The 23031-nt window shown below is 40.6% G+C and overlaps 1 protein-coding gene and 1 long non-coding RNA gene across 4 annotated transcripts in view; one reads left to right on the top strand and one right to left on the bottom strand.

Moving 5' to 3' along the window:
• The window catches only part of LOC132004504 (uncharacterized), a 167941-nt gene that overhangs the window by 112598 nt on the left and 32312 nt on the right, over nucleotides 1-23031 (bottom strand). The gene's annotated exons all lie outside the window — the stretch shown is intronic.
• Nucleotides 1-23031, top strand: part of CLNK (cytokine dependent hematopoietic cell linker) — a 168876-nt gene that overhangs the window by 133172 nt on the left and 12673 nt on the right. Inside the window, exons 12-17 of the mRNA XM_059380988.1 lie at nucleotides 4262-4289; nucleotides 8128-8146; nucleotides 10021-10102; nucleotides 11861-11901; nucleotides 18510-18643; nucleotides 22257-22334. Coding sequence (XP_059236971.1) covers nucleotides 4262-4289; nucleotides 8128-8146; nucleotides 10021-10102; nucleotides 11861-11901; nucleotides 18510-18643; nucleotides 22257-22334 — 382 coding nt within the window. The remainder of the gene's footprint in view (nucleotides 1-4261; nucleotides 4290-8127; nucleotides 8147-10020; nucleotides 10103-11860; nucleotides 11902-18509; nucleotides 18644-22256; nucleotides 22335-23031) is intronic.

Below are 23031 nucleotides of genomic sequence, written 5' to 3'. Positions count from 1 at the left end.
ACAGCCAGGGCTAAGGGCCCAGAGGGAGCCAGGTTCCAGGAATCGGTCAGTAAAGCTTTGATGGTCTTTCAGCCATTCCTACATATGCTCCAGCTTCCAGGGTCTAAAATAATACTCCTTGATCTGAAAATGAGTTCCTCTGCAGTCTGGATCACTTCAACCTATCATGCAGCCAATGCCATGGTGTTGGAGTCTTTACAAGTTTGCATTCTGCATCCTCTTGAGTTTCTGCAGCCAGAGCTAAATCTGTTTAATCACTTTTAGATGTGATGAGAACTGGCTGGGTCTCTTCACCATCAACCCCTCCAGAGTGTCATGACCTCCCATCTCACTGTATCCTTCCAAAAGGTGGTTTTCTAAAGGCTCAGTCCTCTAAAGTATGGTTTTTGAAGGCTCTCTGGCTTATTCACAGTAGGTGTCTCATAAAAATCACTTCCTCACCCCTTGGACATGTAGGTCACTAAGATTCACAGAGGTTAGATGACTTGGTCAACGCTATAGGGTTGCTGCAGGACTATGGAGAGGTCAAAAACATGCAGAGCCTGTGTGAGACACTGGGAATATTACCATGAATAAGAAAGAGTTTTGCCATAAAAGGAGAGCTTCCAAATTCATTTGAGTTGGGTGCCATATTGGGAGTCAGATGGCCATTACTAATGACCCACAAGTTGCTTGTCAACAACCACAGGAGGCTGTGGCAAGGTTCACTTTCTCTGAAAACAGAAGGGACACTGGAGAGCTGAACTGCTGTAGCCCACACAGAAGGCTAGTACCCGCTCCACTCCTACCAGCTGCTCCATGGGTGCTGGGAGATGGAAGGCCCTCCATCAAGAGAGGCTGTGATTTACATGTGGTAATCCACCGCAGTCACTGACAGGCAGCCGACAGCTGCAGCCCTTTACAATGGGCTCTCCTCACAGTGAATGTGGGTCTGCCTATTGCTGCAACCGTTTGTCTCTGCCAGCTCGGCCGGTCTCTACTTGAAAGCTAGGTCTTGGCTTCACAAAACGATTGCTGAATCGAAGCACTTCAGTTCATGAAAATGTCACTTAAATCCTTCACTGACGACTGAAAACTAGAGAACTTTGAAGTCTGGGGAATGTTCGTTGGGTGTTCTCAACCATTTTTGTGTACCATTATTATGATTTTTATCATATCCGGGTACTTCATATTTTTGGCTCAGCTCATTTTTTTAAAGTAAGGAAATTTATTTAAAGGGGAAACATCATTAGCATAACTACAACACAGACAGTTTCAGACCCAAACTTTCAGCCTGTGTCACTTTTTCTCTCTTGAAAGGGAAGACAAATAAAATGCAAGAGCAATATTTAGATAAAGTCACCACCACATGGAGACTCTCTCTTTGACATATTTAGAAAGAGATTAAAAAGGGAGTAACTTTCCCACTAACCCTTATAATTTTAATACCCTGGCACATGCACCAAATAAAAATATCCTGAGTAATGACATTTGGGGAGCTCTTGTTATACAGTGGGTCCACTCTGGGGTCTTTCGGTTGCTTGACCTCATGCAGTCCCACAACCACACTGTGCAGAAAACAGTATCACAATCCTCAGTTTTCTGAGTGGGACACAGAAATGCAGAGAGGTCATGAGCCATGACATCTCCCTGCAGCTTCAGCAAAATCCAACCCCATGCTGCAGGGTTCGGCCAAAATGTAATTTACAGAAGGTACCTGCTATCTAACCAAAAAAACACCTGTCTGACTATCTACAGTTTTCCCTTTTCAACCGCAAAGCTGGCACCACCTCAGTTCAAGCCATCTCAGGGACAAAAATGTATGTTCTGAGGATTTGGGAAGTGAAAACAACAACAACAACAACAATCCGTGGAGATATTGAGAAGCCAGAGTCCTTGAAGAGAGGGGAAACATTGATTACCAAGAAGCATACAAATTTGCATGGGAATGGGTACTTACAGGAAATACTGATTTTAGAATGTGACTTTAATTATTATTATTATAGTCCTGCAAGATATCGCCACTGGGGAAAACTGCATGAGTGCACACAGGATCCTTCTGTATAAGTTCTTACATGAGCATGAGACCTACAATTATCTCAGAACAAAAAGTTTCATTTAAAAGAAAGTGTTTAATGGATGCAGATGGAAGGTGCTATTTTCTTCCAAATAATGTTCACGTATATTATTTCATGAGAACCTTAATCAACCCACTTCATTTCTGTGTGGGTTTACCCATTTTACAGGTGGGAAAACCAAGCTTCAGAGAAGGGACTTCACTTCCAGAGAATGAGGGAGCTCACAGATGACAGCACAAGGATTCAAACCTAGTTTATGTAAAACTCAGCAAAATCTAAGGGAGGCTCAAGAAGTAAAATGGATTATCCTCAAATACACACAGAGCACATATTATGAACAAGAAAAACATGGGGAAGCTTATCCCTGTCACGGTTTTTGGGCCATCTCCAAAACAGAACACAGGACCACTTACACAAAATGAAAGATGCTCATAGGGAGGTGGCATGGTGCCATTGGGGTGGTCAGACAGGTCCCCACCCTGGTCTGCATTTTGTGAGGGTGCAGGTCTCCCCCAAACACCCCCAACCACCACCAAAGCCAGATACCTTCATTTTATAGGTAAAGGGAGCAACTAACTTAGGGAGTCTTGTCAACAGAGGCAGTCTCGGGTCCAGAGACGTCATGCACAGAAAACCCTCCTACAACTGCTTGGGTTATCACGTAAAAATCCATCTTTTAATGCTACCACTTCAAAAGCCTAGTTTTCCTGAAGCCTCCCATTTCCATTGATCGAATATAATACTTATTTGTAAATCAGGCAATTTTATCTAGATGGAAGGACACTCTGTCACACTGCATAGGTTAAGGAACCTTAGACAATAAGACTTATTTACAAACTCAGTTAAATCTTAAAACATCTGAAATACCTATATACATCTAACTTTAAACCCTAATGAGCAAAACTTACTTTAACAACTTTTATAAATCTAATAAGGTAAATAGATAAATCTAGACAAATTCAAGTTCTCTCAAGCAGGCTGCAATCTTTATAAATGGAGTTGAACACAGCTTGACTCTTGGAACTTAAAATCACAAGTCTAAAATCAATTGCATGTCTTAAATTGAAACCACATGTAATCCTAAAATGCCAGAGTCTCTTAAACATTGAAAACAAAAATTAGCCTCAACTTAACCCAAATAATTAATACTATGGGTGTCTGTTCAACTTTATTACTTCTGATCATATCTCTTTTTCTTCCCATTTGCCCCATTGAAAGGGGGAGGCAGTGGGTAGAGGTACCATCTCTGATGGGCTGATGAACTGGTTACAAAACATGGCCCTCACTCCACTTGCCTGCTGCTTGGTTGTCTGAGAACAGGATATAGCATCTGAGCGCTGTGTGCTCCTGGGCTCATCTCCGTCTCTCTAGATCAACTGTCGCCTTCTGAGGCTGGTGTTGTTGCCTCAACCTCCTCACATTCCCTCAGGACCAGGCTCTCACTGGCAGACCCAGGCAGACAGAATGTGCATGTCAGTCCTCATTGGCCTTTAACCACATCCCAACAGCAGTACCCACTGAGCGCCCCACATGGTCATCCTTATTGCTAGCAATCCTAAATGAATGCTCCTGTGGCCATTTCACAGATGAGAAAGACAAGTTCAGAAAGGTGAATTGATTGAATTGTCAGTATCCATGAAAGGCTTGCTAGCTCTTCTGAGACGTGCCCAGGGCACACATCAACACACCGTGCATTGAGTTCTTACCCCATCATCCATTCCATGGTATGTCTCATTCTCCCTCATGGAAGCATCTTTCCTCTAACCCACCGCTTCCTGGGGTCCCGCTGTACCCTGCAACGTCTTACTTAAGACTCGTTATATTTCCTCAAAACAAAACACTCAGAGTTTTGCAATCAAGATAATAATAGCAGGTCTGACTGTGCTAATAAAACCCAACAAGGAAAACCAAATGTGAGGAGAAATGATGATGTTACTGAAATTCTCCAAAAATGAGAAGCTAGTTTATTCATGTCCTTTCTGTCACCACCTTTTGTATTCCCTCATAACTTCTTCTGTTTCTTAGAAAATTATGAGAAAATAACCTGGCTTTCACTTTAAAGAACAGTGATGAATATCACACTGGACCATGGGCTGTTAATTTGGCAATGAAAATGCAGTCAAAGGTTTTTAAGGGCTCAGAGTGATTTTATCTTGATCATTATGAACTGTATTTATGTAACACCATATTTCTTTTCCTTACAGGCAGATAAGCTTAAAGGACTTAAGTGAGGTAAGTGGAATTTTGTCCTCAGAAACAAAGAAGGGATTTCTGTGCATTAATGTCTGTGATGGGCAAGACACTATTTGATTCAGAGACTTTATCACAATTAATTCTCATAACAGCTATACCCAAATGTATTAATATCTCTACTCTAAAGATGAGAAAACTAAAGTAAAACAAGTAAAGGTCCCGATCTGAGACCAAGGTCTTATTTTGTGACCTGAAGATATCAGAGTTCACTAGTCCAGTGAAGAGCATCCCAGTTTCCACGGAAGACATAAAGTTTCCACCAATGACCTCCAGTCTTCCGCTTTCCAGAAATAAGATGTTGGAAATGGTACTATACCTTACCATTTGTTCTTCAAACGAAAGACAAGACGGCTCAGTACAAAACATTTTAAATATGGACCACATAGACCTGGATTTGAATACACATACAACCCCACGGCCACAAAATAGAGAAAGATAATACTTCTTTGCAAGGTTGTTGTGAAAAAGTTAAAATAAGTCAAAGAAAGTGCATAATGACCAAGTGAGCTGTAGAAGCTCAATTAACAGCAGGAAAGTCAGATATCATGGAGCTGCCTTAGAGTCCTTCCACACTCAGCTCCTTAACTCCCAATGAGGAAATGATGGGTCCACTGTGACTGAAGGAAAGCCACTGTCCAACAGCTAGAGAGTGGCCTCACCTCATTCCCACTGGCTTCCTAAGGAGCATGGTTCTTGTTTTAGTCTTTCAACTATGCTCTTACATCTGGACAGCATAGGTTAATCTATTTTCTTTCTTTCTTTTGTTCTGTCTGTCCATCTGTCCTTTCTTATTTGGTTTTATGAGAATGCTAAAATCAAGTCACACTTCTCACTTGTGACTAAATAAGACACTTACTACCTCTCATCCATCAGATAAACATGGCAAAGAGGACAGCACATAACTGCTGAATGAGAAGGCCAGCCCTGGTTCTAATCAGGACCTCACCCAGCTCCTCCTTTTCTGGGAGTTTTTGGGTTTTCCAAGTGCCCCGGGGAAGGAGAAAGGTGGGTGTGGTGCTCTGCTACTGGGCACTCTCTGTCTCCACCGCTTTGTTCCTGTGGGTCGAATTTATGTGTCCCCGGTAGCAGATGGCTGGCACACAAGATGATCTATGGTCCGCAACTCATAGGTCAGCCTGTAAGGAAAACAGGCTCTCCAATCATTTAGGAGCAAGAAGGAAGTAGCGAGCCTCAGACAGTGGGGGTCATGCAGGACAGTTTGTTTTCTTTGCGACTTTGGTTGGCATTCTAGAAGTAGATACCATCTAAAACACAACACCGCCTACTGGAAAAACACATTCTTCCTCCTTATCTTTTGCCAAGATACTTCCCCATTGTTTGTCTGGGCTGAGAGTCAAGGCCATTTCTCCACCACAGAAGTCCATCTCATAGGACAAAAGCCAAGCTTGGGTGTGAAGTGCTTACTCACATTATATCTTGGGAACCAGAACTCATTCCCAGCAGACCTGGTGTGCTGCCCACCCCAACTCAGATTCACACAGCACATTATAGTTGTCAGAGAGACTCATTGTGTCATTTAATTCTCACACAACCCTAAGAGAAAAAAGAAGCCTCGAGGAAGGCTGAAGACTTTCCAGAGTCCCCACAGCCGGCAGAAGACAGGACCAGCCCCTGAAAATCCTGGTCCACTCCCCACACTATGACGTTCTGCCTCAGGAAACTCAGAGACACTTCTGAGCTAAAGTAGCTTGAAAGAAAGAAAAAAAAAAAAAGGAAGAAGGAGGAGGAGGAGGGAAAGAGAGAAGGATGGGAATGGAGGGACGGACATAATAAAGCAGGCATCACTATTTAACTAGAACGTTTACTTTCTAACAAGAACAACCAAAAAAAGGTAACGTAGATAAATGAGAGATTTTACCCCACTTTTCTAATTGCATTCCATTTCAAATTCAGAGCCCTCAAGCACAAAGTGGGCTGGATCTCAATTAAAGAAAACACCTGCTGTCCCAGAAGGATAGCTTTTCAGCCGTGTTTCCAGCTCTGCTCCCCCAACTCCTTCAACAATCCTGAGATTTGTCTTCAACAAGACTGTCTCCGCAGCAGCCTCTGACTGGGCACTTGGAACTGCCATGTCCAAAGTCCCACGCAAGACTTAGCGGGGAGACTCTCAAACCACTCATTAAAACGGATTCATTACCCTTTTTACTTAGCCTATAGATTTGCCTGGTTTGCTGTCCATGATGAAATGTATGGCCTCTTGCCAGAACCCAAGGGGACACCTAGGTTTTCAAAACAAAGGGGCTTGCCTGTTGCCGAGCTTCAATCAAGAGGTTCAATGCCTCTCTGAGCTGTTTTTTGCTAAAGGTCTCTTGTCTGGGAAGACAATGTGAGTCAGGAGACCTAGGCTCGAAGGGTCAGTACACTCCCCACCCCACACACACACTCTCACACACACTCCTGCATTGTAAATACATCATAAGTCCAGTTTGTAGTCTAAACTTTTCATGTAACATTGAGACATAATTGGAGCATAATCCTATCACATACTCTACATAAATACTTTCCATGCATTTATAATTCTGATAAATCAGTATAGCACCAAAATTGACTTAACAGTTCTCACTTAGATGGGCACATAGATCATTTCCAGGGTTTGACACTATAAGGAATGATGTACTGGATGTCTTTGTGCATGCAAATGGGTCCAAATATTGGTCCAAAAATTTTCTTAGGGAAAAAAAATCTCATCGATGGAATTATTGGGATGAAAATAGGAGCAATCCTAAGGTTTCTTGATGGCTATTGATGAAGTTCTTGAACCTAGGTGAGGTTCAATGGGGTAAGGTTCGGAGCCGACGGCTAAGAAAGAACTCTTAAGACGTCTTTGGTGCAAAAAGGTGGTTTATTAGAGCACGGGGACAGGACCCGTGGGCAGACGGAGATGCTGCTGCGCCGTTATCCTGAGGAGTGGCTGATTATATACACAGGAGTTGGGTAGGTGAGGACAAAGAGGGTGATGTTAGTCTCTAAGGAATTTTGGAAGCAAGGTCTACAGGACCTTGAGGGGCTAGCTATTGATGGGAGAAAGGTTATTCATTACTAGTAGTAAAAATCTTCTTGTGAGACCCTTTAGATGTATATCAGTGGGTCATATGCTTGGGAATGATTCTCGGACACTATCTTGGAGATCTAGAGATAAAGTTTCACATTTCTCCTATCAAGTGTCCTTGTTAGTGAGATTTGGGTTTAGAAGAAATTTAACTTTATTTACTTTTCCTTCTGCCTCAGCCTCCTTCAGTTTTAATGGAGGGGAGGGTGACAGTAGGGCTTGAGGAACTGAGTTATGTGCCTTTGGAAATTGGGCTATTGATAAGGTAACTTCTTTGTTGTAAATCTCAAAGACATTTGTAAACCAAAGGAGACTCCTGCCTTGCAGGACTGTGTGTGATCTCTGCAAGTTAACTATTTGTTTTTCTTTTAGGGCAGTCAGGGGTGCCTGAGGAATGTGACACATATTGGGGGGGGGGGGGGGCAAGGTACCAGCTTTTGCTTGTCCTCAGCCAGCCTCCTGCTCCCTCATCAGCTATGATTCACATGTTTTCAGAAGAGCCAAAGTAATTTTAACGTCATCAGCAGATTGCATATTTGCCTGTTGCATCACACAGAGAGTAAAACATTTTTATTTTTATTTATTAGTGTTTTGGAGAATTATTTGTAGGTTTTTAAAAAATCTATACTAACAAAAATGTTGCCCAAATTCTACTAACCAATTGCTCCAAAACACAGGTTCAATGTAAAATTCTCTATCAGCAAGACTCACTCAACATTATTATTTTTTGTTGCTATTTCAATGCAGGTCCTTGGGACAGATCGAGGTAAGCTGTTTACATTTGTTTTCATACCCTGATACCATTAGGTTGAGTTCCATTTCCAGATTTATAGCATTAGTCATTTTTAGAAAAGATTGTTTCAGGACCTGGGAATCGAGGAGCACCTGTGTGTATGCACGATGATGTGATTCAGATGGGCCCGGGACCTCCCCTAGTGTACTCAAGAGCCCTCTGGTTGAAACAAGGTGATTAAAATCAGGGCTGAGCTGGAGGTCTTTCTTCTGCTCCAGGCACCTGACAAGAAGGAGGCACACGGTCTGCCCCTGCCACTTTAGAAAGACATGGCTGTCCCACTGCACCAAGGAAGCTCTTGGTCTCTCTGGCTTTGATGGAACCCATGCACACACACGCATACCCTCCTCTGATTGTGCATACACACATATATGTGTGCACACATCATTGGTGTTAATGTGCAACGCAATCCAACACTCATTCAGTAGTTGGCATGCTAAGCAACAGTATGCTCATGCCTACCTTTGAAATACCATTCACCATTCGCTTATGATGATCAGTTATGTCAAAGCCAAGGGCCTGAGCCATGGCCCAAAGAGTGGGACAGACACAAGCAGCATACTCCCACAAAGCAACATTGGTTAGGCTGCTACCGACTCACTCGGTGGTTTTGGCCATGTTGTGTTGCCTCTGCGGGTCTCAAGTCTGCTCTTCTTGGGAGTTTGGCTTCAGTGGGCCTAGACTGGGTTCGTAGATTCTCAGGGGTCCCTGATGGAGAAGTGGGGGTCGGTTGGCAATTCTAAATAATTTTAAGACCTAAAGGAAACTGTGCCTTTTCCACACCAAAGCTCAACATCCTCACTAAAATGTTCAGATGCTGTTGCCTTGGACTTCTGAGATTATCAGTACAGTGATGTCACATTGATCACCACACGAGGGACAGAGGCTCTAGGTGGCTGCTTATGACATGAAATGATTTTACGGGATAGGTGACTAGAGGACCAGGCATCAACCCCAATTATGTTTCAAGTATTCACAGCCTTTCAATCAGAGGTGTCTAGTCTGTGACCCACCTTGGACAAAGAAAGAGCACAGAGCAACAATGAGAATTAAGACATGTCAAGGTCGATATGCTTCCTTAACTTCACTAAGGACAGCCACAGGGAGAGTGTTTTATGGCATTTCATATCATAGTATGATTATATCCCTTGGTGATTTGGATGGCAGATTAAAATCTATTCATGATGAAAAGAAAATAAATAGTGGTCACATCCATGGCTTATGTAATTACTAAATAACTCCAGTTCATACGGTTGGCAGATCTTTTAAAAACTTAAAGATCAAAGGGGAAATTTTGAGAAAATATATGCCTGCTGGTAAGCAGGCAGGCACGGCTAGTCTAAGTCAGAATCCTGGGCGCTCTCTAGCCCTGTTGCTGAAGAGATGCAAGACTTCAGGAGGGCGTGGGCCAGCACTGGACAAGCCCCTGCCCAAAGCAGTTCTCAAGTTTCCCTGTTTTATTTATGTTCCTATGTAAGTTCTCACTTGAATGCAGAATTCAACTTCGGTTCACTTCCATGCCAAGCCCTTCCAAGAACAAATACCTTCCAATATGATATTCTGTATTTCTGGAACCTCAGTGATGAATTCCAGATTCAGGACTCTTGATCCTATCGAATATTCACGATTCAAAGTGGTTTTTATAGCCTCAGGGAAAAGCCACCCCCAGGAGCCAGGACAGTTGTAGAATACATAGGCTACAATTTCTGTAACAACAACCCAGTCCTAATCAGAGATCTACAGTTTCTGTAACAACAACAACAACCCAGATGAAATTATGGAAGTTCCATTAGGTCCCCAATCATTTTCTTTTTACAATCTGACCATTATGCGACTCCTTTATACAGTTCCTCATTATCAGAAGAAACTTGAATCAATTCACCTGTCACGAAATCAAAGCCCTCCAGATATTCCTCTTGCCACTTCCAGGTAAGGAGACAGGAATGCCTTGTTGGGTGGCAGCCTGGGGATCAGGCCATGTGTTGTCCTGGATAATGACGCACCAAGGCTTCCTGAGGAATGGGAAGTCTTTGGTCTTTGATAATGAAGCCTAGTGATGAGGCCCAAGGGAAATGTGTGAGTCACAGTTGTTAGGGAAGCTGATGGCATTGCTCTTCCTGCAATTTACTAGCGATTGCTTGTTAGAGAAGTTTGGGAGATCTGAAGGCTTGGATATGAACTAGACAGGATTAACTGGAATGGATGCAAATCAGTCTGGGGGAAAAATTGGCCATTTCTAGTTATTCTCAGCTGGTAACGTATAGGTTACCACCTGCAAACTGCCAGCTACTTTTGAACAAAACTTTATAGATGGCTGGGGGTTGAAAATGCCATTATCTAATTTAACATTTGCCTGATTGGGTTATTGTGACAACTACTGTCCCAATTGAAGATTCGAGGAAGCAAAGGCTCAAATCAGTGATTCACTGACCAAGGTCACTATAAATCAGTGCTGGCTTCCTTACAACAAAATCCAGGACCTCCAAAATTAGTGGTTCTAAGGTCCCCATGACCCCTGGCTGGTCAGCGGTTCTGACCTCAGATCATGCCACTTTCCCACTGTCTCAGCCCCTGTTTTCACTTAATGCAGGACATTTGCACATGCTATTCCTCTGTCTATACCACCTTCCTCCATATTTCCCTCTCAGGACCCTCTCCCTGCTTGGCAAACCCCTCTTCAGCCATCATACCCCAGCTTAAAGCCACACTGAATTTAAGAGATAGTTCTAACCCACTCTTTGGAAGGAATAAATGAGGCCCAGAGAGTCAAGTTCACTGAAGTCAAGTTCAACTTCAAAACCCAAACAGTAGCCCATGCTGCCAATCATGGCTTAATTCTGAAAATGCTGAAATCTGACTTTCCCTGGTGTCCTGCCTACAGTTAAGATGTTATATTTTATTTACTCAATAAATACTTATAGGGAGTGTACCTTATCTATGGTAGAACAGAGTCACGGTCAGGAGAGACCCACCAGAATCAGACTGCCCAGCCTCCTCACTAGCAAACCACATCCTTGGGCAACGTTGCTTGTCCTACAGTAGACACTGAGAGCAGATCCAGGCCTACTGCAAGTTCCTGAAAAATGTCAGCTCATTGCCACGGGTCAGGCCTGCTCATCAAGGGCCTGATCTCTATCCCCTGTTACCTCCCCTTCCCTCACTTGCTTGTTGGTGTTTCAATTGTCTTTTACTATATTTTATAATCCTCTTTCTCTTATGGATTTCCTCATCCTAATCCATAGTTTTCTCACTTAGCTCACGTTTCAAGAGGGAACAAGATAATTTCTGTGCTCCTCTTGCTTGCTATGGCTCACTCTCCTTCAACTGGTAAACAATTTCTAGAAAATATCAGCCCCAACCCCCCATCTATCTATGGTGACCATAGTTACGAGGCAAGTCTGAATTCATGGCTTCCAAAAGCAAAGAATCATAATATGTGCTTATTGAAATATGATGGAAAGAACACGTATGGGCCAATTTGTTCCATATATGGTTCCCTGCCTTGAGAAAAGAGAGAAAGAAACAGCTGCCTACTGCCTTACAAAACAAATCCTTGTAGCACAGCCAGTGAAATAGAAAGTGCTTGGAAAATGGGACTTAGTCCATTATGACTGACCTTGCCTTGGAGTGGAATTCTAGCTACCATGGGAAATACCAACATTCTGTCAATTCTAACATTTCCTTTAGCTCACCATTCGTGACCAGGAACCACAGTGTGCAAAACAGAGGTAAGAGCACCTTATGTAAGAATTATAAAACAAACAGGTAAGCCATTACACTATGACATCCCTGCGCTGTGACTTAGCTTTTGCGAGCCTCAGCGTCGTTGAGCTGATGCATGTAGGTGTAATTAGAGCATTTTCATCGATAGATAGTATTCCATTAGTTAATATCACAATGTATATCTGTAATTAAATATGATCCCTTAGGTAGCTTCCAGAGTGTTCTTCTTATGAACATAATGGTGTTATGAACAATAATGTAGAAGTCTTCCCACATACACAACACAGTAACTACTTCTCTGAGAGTGAAATTTCTGAGTTGGAGGCTGTGCCTCTCTTCGATTATACTAGATGTGTCTTCCAGACATGCTAGTTCACCAACAGCTTATGAGTCCTCCTCATGCCCCATCATCTCCAACAGTTGTTCTTGACAAACTGTAAGTTCTGCCAATCCTTTGGATGTAAAATAGATTTATCTTAAGTCTATCAAACAAAGAAAATCAAATGGATTCCTCTTACTAATTGATGATAAAGATGAACATAGGACACCTGTCTGCAGAGTTGTCTACTGTAGCATATAAATATAGTGTCATATTCCTATTGGTGGTGGGTCTCGATATTATTAGTATTATATTGTTCAAACAAATCTATCATATTTTTGCATTTCTTTCCTCACCCCATATGCTATGAAGATTCTGTGTTCAGGTCTAATCTTCTAATCTCTTTCTGTTGAGCCAGAAGAGAGCTGAAAGCTGCAGGAAGCAGACCCCATGGGATGTAGTGGAATGACTGAGGTTCTACTGACCTGAGTCCTAGTGCTGCCTCCTTCCCTACAACAGGGTCATCTTGAGCAAGTTCATTCTTGGAGCCACACCCTCCCTCCATCCATAAAATCCAAATAATAATATTAACTCACAGGATTTTATACACACACACACACATACATACACACACACACACACACACACAAATGTGTGACACATAGTATACAACTGACACATTTTAATAAATATCCTTCCTTCTCCAGGGATTCCCAGCCCAATTGATCCATAAGACCCAAGAGTTTCCTGCCTTACCTCCATCTTGTCCTTATCCTTCCCCTCCCTATACTATCTAGGTATTAGATTGTAAAACCAATCTGGAAAGTTTATTTCCCATGACATGTGCCACATTGCTAATAAGAGTTGTTTAAGAGGGGCGCCTCGGTGGCAGTTAGGCAGTTAAGGGACTGCCTTTGGCTCCAGTCATGATCCCAGATCCCCAGGATCAAGTCCTGCATCAGGCTCCCTGCTCAGTGAGGAGTCTGCTTCTCCCTCTGGCCCTTCCCCTTCCCCTATTTCATACTGTCTTTTGCTCATTCTCTCTTAAATAAATACATAAAATCTTTAATTAAAAAAAAAAAAAGTTTCCCAAGAGAAGATTTCCTTTTTTAAAGGAAGACAGTCAAAAGGAAGAACTGTGAATAACAGGATGGGTCCAATCCCTAAGAATCAAAGGGCAGAATGGCCAGACTAGGTGTATGAAGACAGGAAGACTTGCAGCATCAAGGGGCTGAGCAAATCTAGGGACTGAGCAGGGGCTGTGAGAATATGCTACAAGGAAAGTAGAATCAGCTTAGAGAAAATTCCAAAGTTTTAATTTGAAAGACAAAACCATGCACAAGTGAAAAATGAGAAGGAATTGAAGATTGGAACAGCAGTGTTAGTGAGGCCGATGGTCTTCACAGACAGGAGTCCAGTCAAGCATCCCCAAACTGGGAGTAAATCATCTGTTCTGAAGTCTTACAGGCTGTCCTCCACCCGTGTCCCAAAACAGTTGATGAAGGAAGTAGCCCAGGATGGATGGGGGAAATGTTTCCAGAGCCTTCAAACACCACAGATTCACTCCTCTTTCACTCATCAAGCATCCACAAAGCACATGGTTTTATGCAGAATTGGGTTGGGTGGGTCCTAAGAATACAGAACAGAGGCAGCCCCGCCCTTCAGCTAACCAGTGCTTAACTGCTCCCCTGTTGGCTTACTGAGCATGTGTTCATTCTCCTGAGTAAGAATTCATTGCTCGGGCACCAGGACTTGGCAGAAACTAGATGCATAGAAAAACACACAATCTCAGCACTCAGTTTTCAGTCTAGCTAAGCTTACTGGTTTTAATTTGAATGCCTGAGCCGAAGGAGGCAACACTCTTCATGTAGAAGAGTGAAATCTATGCCTCTGTCAATGGGTATATTATCTTATTCTACAAATGAGAAAGGAATTTGGGAAATGCTTTTTCTTGATAGTTCAGCAACTACTTGATAAACAGACTTGGCTCAATTCCCCGATTAATGAATTCAAGCTAAGCTATTAGGAGTCTGAAAATTCTGTGCCCAACAGAATTGGGGTTGGGAGGGGTCCACACCACCAGGCAATTCTCAACACCAGCTGAGTGACCTGTAGTTCAACTCTATTCTGACACTACAGGGAGTCCCTTAGATCCCACAAGATTGCACCTCCACCAGCCCATGTCAGATGTCAATCATATGCCCAGGTTGTCACCTGGGCTTCTGATCAACCAGCTATACATCCAAGGTTCCAGTGAACCTCTCCCTAGATTCAATTAATTTGCCAGAGTGGCTCACAGAACTCACAGAAACATTTTTCTTGCTGGATTACCATTTATTATAAAAGAATACAATTCAGCCACAACCAGATGATAGGGATGTACATGACAGGTCCTGAACAAAGGGGCTTCTGTCCTCATGGATTTTGGGACATGAATGATGGCACATGGAAGAGTTCTGGTTCACCAAACCAGAAGCTCTCTGAACCCCATACTCTGAGGTTTGGAGAAGTTTCATTTCATAGGCACAATTGATGAAATCATTGGCTACTGGTGACTGATTCAAGTTCAAGCCCCTTTCCCCTTTCCTAGGTCAAGGGGGTGGGACTAAAATTTCCAACACTTCAGTCACATGGCCGGTTTACCTGTCAACCAGCCCCCATCCTTAGGCACTTTTGGAAAGTCACCTTATTAACATAAACTCAGGTATGGTTGCAAGAGGTTTGTTACACATATTAAGGAGCCTGTATCATTCTTATTACTTAGGAAATTCCAAAGGTCTTAAAAGCTGCTGTTAGAAACTGACTATAACCAAAGACATGTTTCACCACTGCATCACAGAGCCTAAGTGAATGGGTATCAGGACCAAAAACAAATTATTTTGATATATTAGAAGATGGTCCAGAAAGGTTTGGCTCTACTCCAAAATTCTAATATTAATCTCTAAGCTTGGGATTGTATGGGATCTGTCTTCTTTTTGTTCAAAATTTTTTGTTTTCTGACATTTTATTTTTCTATCAGCATTTTATAAATATTCTTTAAAAGATATGCCTCTTACATTATAAAATTGCTTTTTAAATTGCATGTAAGAGTAAATTAAAATTTGCCAATAAATATGTATGGATACCTGCTTAAAATAAAACGCTTTTCTGTAACTTACAAAAGAAAAGTCTAAAACAGTGTTTCTTTTATAATAGTAACAACAGAAGCAGTGGTGTTTCTTGAGCGATAGTACAAACACCACACTAACAGCTTTATATACAGAAGAGTTTTGAAATGCTAGTAATTACTGATATCAATATGATTCAACAACCCATGCCTTTTTTATTAGGCTACCCTACCTCAAATTTTATTGCCCACCCACACACTGTCCTCTCCACAATATTCTTGTACTGTCCTCTAAGTAAGAGAGTCTTATTTCATGGGGTTATAAAACCAAACTGCAGTCTTATGTAAAATATATATATATATTTGTATATATAAGTATATTTATATATGTACATATGTGTATCTGTATACATATAAATATGTGTATATATAATATATATTTAATATTATAATATTATATTATATATGAGTATATATATAATTTCCAAAGATTAGCAGCCATTATTCTAGAACAAAATCAGTTAAATATTTGCAATGGATTATATACTCAGAATTTCATTCACTCATTAAACAAAGAGCCAAAGGGCTTTCAAAGGAAAACAGTACAGCGAGTTGTTCTGTTTGTTGTTTTGTTCCATTTAAATCATTCTCTGTATAGACTACAAATGCATATAGATGTTTCTAAATGCTCTTTTTCAAGTTGGACTTTTTAAATATTCAAGCAAGGCACTCAGAATCGAAATCTAGTAAATCAGTTGCCACAATATAATGAAAAATTCATAATCACTGAACATTATTATGTAAACTACAGAAACCAAGTGATAGACAATGCTGATAATGGTTACTTTCTTTTCTGAAGTACACTCTTACAGTTTCGATCCATGTTGAAAAGATAGAGATGGCCATTTCAGTAATAAGTCTCTATGCACTGTTTCACTCTAATTTAAAATAAAGTTTTTAAAGTATTTTCAGAAATACTACAAGAGCTCTTTTAGTTTTTTCTTGTTTAGGATTTGTCTAGTATATAGTCTCCATCCTCCCATTAGTGACCACTTTGTCATTATATTTTGGTGTCACTATATTTAAGCATAACTGGAATTTTTTAACTAATCTGTACCTAATTTTTAAATGCTTAGCTTAAACTTTTGACATTTATTGTGATTACTATATTTTAGATCAGTTTTTTTATATTATTCTGTGACTCCTATTTGCCCAACTGTTTTGGACTATTTCTTTTCCTGCCAGATAGTGGGTTCATCTCCTAATTCCCCTTTCTTTCTGCCCCCTTTGGGAGTTTTATGTTTCAATTCTATTCACTCATTCATGACCTTTAACATTTTAAATAAAATCGTGTTTAAATTTTAAAAATCTGAGGTTCATATCCTCAAGCAATACAAGAAACTCAGAATGCCCTAAATCTGATGGTATGGATTCTGCACCGTTTGAAAATTAAGTTCCCTTACTTATAAAATTTGAAAATCAGAAAGGTCTTTAGCATAATTCCTATTTTTAAGGTCATAAATTGGTGGGTGAAATTAACTTACTATGATGAATGTGATTTAAACTTGAAGCAATCAAACGTTTTTCAACAAACATTTTGGTACACATAATTCCCTCTAACAAACTTTCTTAGGCTCCATGTTAAAAGCCACAATCCTTGGAACCATTAAAATAGAATTTAAAATGTCTCAGGAGTACTCAAGTCTTCTTAGGAAACTTAGAGAAAAATTCAGCTTTTTGATGACAAGTAGCAGAATAAAAACACATGACCTAAATGCTACTGTAACTTGCATGTAAATATTTGCTCTTGGTATTATGTTTCAAAGTATACTGTCAAAAGTATCCCACTCTTTCCAAGTTCTTATTCAGCTACTAACTAGAACTATAATTTTATTTTTATTTTTAGACTGAACTAATACTATATAGCTTATAATTCTGCTTTCATACTAATCACCTTTCTTCCATGTTATGTTATTACTGTCCAGTATTCTACATTGATATTGCTTTTATACTCTCAAGGCTTTATGATTTTTATACAGTTAATCCTTGCTTAAAATTACTAACATATTTACTAATATCTTTGCTTAGTATTTCTCCTAACACTTCACTCCTTCCTTGTGGCCTTGATTTCATCCTTTACTAGTGTTTATGAGAATTACATGGGGTGGAATTATGCTAATTTCATTGAATATAAGGAGAAAACACCATGTCAAAACTTGACAAGTGGTAGTACCTTAAAATTGAGGTTCCATGTGAACACTAAGCCCTTTCAATGAACTTTTTGTATTCTGTTACTTTAAAGTCCATTGGTCTATCTTGCTCTTTTAAAGAATGTTCTCACCAGACATGATTTTGTAACATCATGCATTGGTCACTTGGAATATGATTCACAGACCTGAGCAGATCTTTCCAAAGTTAACATATTTTATAATTTTTTTAAAATTACATTTGCAAATAACACCACAAATCTCATCAGAAAGTTGTGCTGTTATGTAATGATGGTAGATACAAGTTATTCCAAATTCCAATTTGCACTAGAAAAATCTAATTTTATAATTGGCAACAAATATTGCCAGTTCTTTTCCATAAAGTGACGGGCTTACTTTGTTCGTTTTTAATAAAATATCTGCCAACTGCCCAAGTCTGAATAATCATAATTTATGGATTAGTCATTCTTTTAGGTTAAAAAAGTGATATTCCACTAAAACAAAAAGTTATTCTTTCAAGTTAAAAAAAATAGCATTTTCTGAGTTGAGAACCAATTTGGCTTGTTGAAGAAACTGAACAGAGGTCATTATGACCAGAACGGAGTGGACAATGTGGGATGGATGGATGGATGGATGGATGGATGGATAAGATTATTCCAGGCCTTATGGACAGAAGTAAAACAATTTGGATTTTCTTCCTGGTGTAGAGGAAATCATGGAAGGACTTTTACAAGGTGGAATAGCAAAGTCAGAACTACATTTTGTTATGATTACTTCAGATGCCCTAGAGAGGAAGGGGCAAAAGCTGAAGCAAGAGAAAAATCCAGAGGAGACTGCTGTCCAAAATGAGATGACAGTAGTGTAAACCAAGAAGTGTACCCCAGACACAGGCAGGCGTGATGAGTTCCAGCTCCTTGCTGGAGGGAAGAAATCTGACACAGTAACAAAATCATACTTATATGTGAATTTCCTTTTCCCCAGATCATAAAGAAAGCATGCAGTTTCATCCTCCTCAGAGATGTCAGTCTCCAGCCCACCTCAGTCCTCAGGAAAATTCACTGCACTATAAAAACACAAACTGGAGGAAACCTTTCTCCACGAGGTCTGATGAAAAGGTAAAACAAATACTTCTCTTCAGTGTCTTTCTAGATGAACTTAGCATCAACAGAGAGCTTTATTGAACCATTCCTACATGGAGATCATCGTGGTTGGCTTTATTTTATTCCCCCTCAGGCTATATATTACTGATTTTTAATATTTTTACAGTGTTTTGTTATATTTTATACTGCCCTTCTAACCAGTCTTTAATTTGCACATTCTCAGATTCTTCAAGTGGCTTTAATTAATAAAAAAAAATAGAGATATCAAAGCCTGTGTTTTATATTCACTAGCTTTTTAGGACTAACAAGGATTTATATATTGCAATACTTTTGCCAATAAAAGAGCCACCTACTATACACTGATTGCATTTGAACAGTCCAACAATTTATTGAGCACTTATTGTATGCCATATAATGTGCTAGAGGATATTGTCCCTGCCCCAGAGGAAACATAGAGCAAGGAGAGGTGCTAATTCATAACAGATGTATTCTTGTTTGTCCTTCATCTATTTCCTGCTCTCTTTCTAAAATATTCACCATCCCTATTATCTTCTTGGATCATGCTGCACTTACATTTACAATGGGGATGGCGTGTGTGTCCATGCCCTTCCCTCCATTACTTTATAACATTGCTGATTAAATAAAGCCTTTCACTATAAAGCACAGAGGGATATGCTTCTTATGGGTCTCCATCCCATATCCCCCATATGCTTGGGGGGTCCTGCGATGGAGCTGAGAAAGTGTTTTAAGCAGAAGCAGAGCATATAAGGTATCTCTGGTCCAGTCTACAATCTTTGCACTATCCTAAAGGTCTTTTGCTGTCCTTATATTAATTTCTACCTTAATTCTAAAAGAGGTCTCAAACTCTTAAGTTAGACTTTGGGAAACTTTGGCACATACTTCTGTTACTGACCCTTGCTATGTACCTGGCTTCTCTTGCCTCTGTCATCTCCTTCATGAGCACTGAAATCCCTGAGTTCTAACCAGGTGTCTCTCCAAAGTATACCTCTCCCTGAGCATGGATTCCTCACAGGCATGGGAGAAGCTTGCACTAGATCCGGACTGCACTGATGTCAACAATTTCAATGCACCTTACGATCTGTGACCTACCCATGTACTATCAATAACAAGGTTTACTTATTAATATTCTTTGACTCTTTTTTCACTTTGTATCACTATTCTAAAGAAAAAGACAGTATTATGTGCCACAGATAGAAAGTAACTTTGAAACTAATTGCAACAATCCACTTCTGGGTATATATGCCTCAAAGAATTGAAGACAGGGACTCAGAGAGGTATTTGTACACCCCTGCTCATAGCAGCATTTTTCACAATAATGCCAAAAAGTAGAAATAATCCAAGTACTCACTTTGTATATATAAAACATTTATACGATATTAATAATAAAATGTAAACTATATATCTATATAATATTTCAATTATATATTTACATAATATATCTAATATAAATAATATATAATATACAAAATATATTAAAATATATAATATACATAAATAGGGATACAGCAGCGACTTTATATATATTTATTTATTATTTTATGTTATATTTGTATATAAAAATACATATATGTTTGTATTTATATTTCTATTTTATATATATATATATATTTATATAGAGAGAGAGAATCCCTGCAGTATCCTGTTACATATATATATATATGTATATGTATAATGAGTATTTGGACTATTTCCACCTCCTGGTATAAACACACACACACACACACACACATAACTTCAGTTTGTAATGATGACAAAGCTTTGGAGATGGACAGTGGTGCTGTTTGCAAAACCATGAGAATGTACTTGATGTCACTGCATTATAAACTCAAAAATGGCTTAAATGCTAAATCTTATGTTATGTACATTTTACAACACTTTTAAGTCACTTTAGCTCAAACAAAACAAGGCCATTAAAATGGAGCAAGATCCCACCACTCACTAATGGTTCTCAGCATAAGGACTGTTCTTCTGTTGCAGAAGAGATCAGAAAAGCCAGAGAGATATTAAGGACATACTAGAACAAAAATGAAACATTCCCCTTGAATTTTTCAAAGGGCTAGAGAGAGAACTGAAAGGAGGCTACTTCTCCCCCAGGTAACTCAAGAGTTATTTAATGCTGTATCTGAGTACCACCTAAACTTGTCTGCCAGGACTCATGACCACACCTAAAGAAAACAGGACTATAAAATCTCTAAGTGCCTTCCAGTTTGAGCAAGTAAATAAAATCAGAATGGCTGAAATGCACCCTGACTGAGCCCTGCCAAGCCCCAGTCTATCTGAGAGACCCTCCAGAAGCAGCAGACTGCTCTGAGCTCTGAGAGCTCCCACTTGTGAGAGGGATAGGGCTCTGAGGCTCCTTTCTTTCTGGAGCCTGTGACGTGGCTTCTCAGGGGTCAAGCAGAGCTCCTCCTGTCTCTGGACCTTCCCAAGGGGGCAGGGACTAGGTAGAGGAAATTATTCCAAAGGGAGTCTTAAATAAGAGACGACTTTGCTCCCCAACTGGATGAAAGAGAATGGCAGAGCCAGGCAGGAGAAAAGGGTGAGGCATGGGGTGGTTTCTAGGCAGCAGGCCTGGCTCATGCCCTGAAGTGACGCATGTCCAGAGACCAGCGAGCACATCTGGCTGGCCGGACCCATGCACTCAGCCTGGAGGGAGGTAGCCGGTGAGGTGGCAGACTCAGGCTGGAGCTAGCTCATGCCTCTCCCAGTGGAACTCACATATGCTTGGTGGTGTACCCATTGCTGGAAGGATCTCCATTCCAGTATGCACTGGGAGGACCAGAGACTCAGATGGAGAGCACAAGGACCTGCTGTCCCTTACCTAGCTCTTGCTAACCATGTGACAGATGCTGACTCCTTAAGCCTGCACTATCCTGACATGCCTACCACACAGGATTATTATGGGAGTGGACTTAATAATGAATGAAGAATGGCCTTGGAAAGGCTGGACTCACACAGGGGACTGTTTAATGTTATCATCCTTGGAATCCAGTAAAGGAATTGTAGATTCATGGCACATCTCCCTGGCAGCCCTTTCTTCTGTTATGGTGGATTTTATCATCAAAATAAATGAGTTAGTATAATAGGGTATCATGGTACAGAGAGAAATCCAGAAGGCCAGGGTTCGAATCCCAGTTCTACCACATGTGACTTGACACAAGTTCTACAAAGACACTCTTGATCTGTGCCTTCCCCTCCCCTGCTGGTTTTTCAAGGACTAAGGTCACGCCAGCTTCACAAACAATACACCTCCCACCTTCTGCACCTTCAGCAGGTGCAGATTCAGAAAGCACTGGTAGATAGAGTGTTTATGACCCATTTTGAGCATGGTGCCAAAGGGCCTTTCTCAATAGATGGGAGCAAAATTTCTCATTACTTTCAATGACAGACGGACTCTGTTGTGCCAGTTTCCTAGAACAGTAAGCTGTGGTTACTTTTCTTGTGTCCATTTCCAGATCCAGGGATAAAATTTTGGGGCTGCGTATTTACTATAAATCAAACTGTGGTTTGACCCTAATGGAACAAAAAGCACACTTTAGTTAATTAATTGATTAAAGTTAGTACTTCTTTTTGACCCTAAAATATTCACCATCTATCTGCACCGCAGGATGTCCAACGGAATGACTGGTACATCGGAGAACACAGTCGCCAGGCAGTGGAAGAGGCATTAAGGAAGGAGAACAAGGTAACACCTTGTAGAGGGGCCACTGCACCCTGTCTGCAGCCATCTCTGGTTTTCTGCCGAAAGGTCCCAGCACATAGCGAGCAGTGTGCTTTGATGCACCAGCCTGGATCTCTCAATGCTCAGGAGGTTGTCATTAAAAGGGGGAAATGGCTGTGTCACTTATTCATCTTGTGACTTGCCCTTCTTCCAAATTATCTTTAAGGAGGGTATGTGATATGATGAGCACTGGGTGTTATATGCAACTGATGAATTACTGAACTCTACCTCTAAAACTAATGATGTTGGCTAATTGAAATCTTTTTAAAAATATTTTTAAGTTTAGGTTTCTTTATGGATTAAATGAAACAGTTAAATGAACCCTAAGGAATGACTTTGGAGATCAGATGTGGAAGCTGGGGTATGAATGGTGGTCACCATGGAAAATGCCTTCCTTCTACTTTCTTCCCAGTTCATGTCGTTACTAAAGGTCTGCCCAAAGTACAGGCAGGTCTTTTTAATTTTTTTTTAAGATTTTATTTATTTACTTATTTATTTATTTATTAGAGAAAGAGAAGGAGAGACAGAGAGCACAAGTAGGCAGAGTGGCAGGCAGAGAGAGAAGCCAGCTCCCTGTTGAGCAAGGAGCCCAATGTGGAACTCGATCCCAGGACCCTGGGATCATGACCTAAGCTGAAGGCAGTGGCTTAACCAACTGAGC

Source organism: Mustela nigripes, chromosome 1 (assembly GCF_022355385.1).
Source record: "Mustela nigripes isolate SB6536 chromosome 1, MUSNIG.SB6536, whole genome shotgun sequence".
Classification (NCBI taxonomy): domain Eukaryota; kingdom Metazoa; phylum Chordata; class Mammalia; order Carnivora; family Mustelidae; genus Mustela; species Mustela nigripes.
This window is presented reverse-complemented; position numbering and strand designations above follow the sequence as displayed.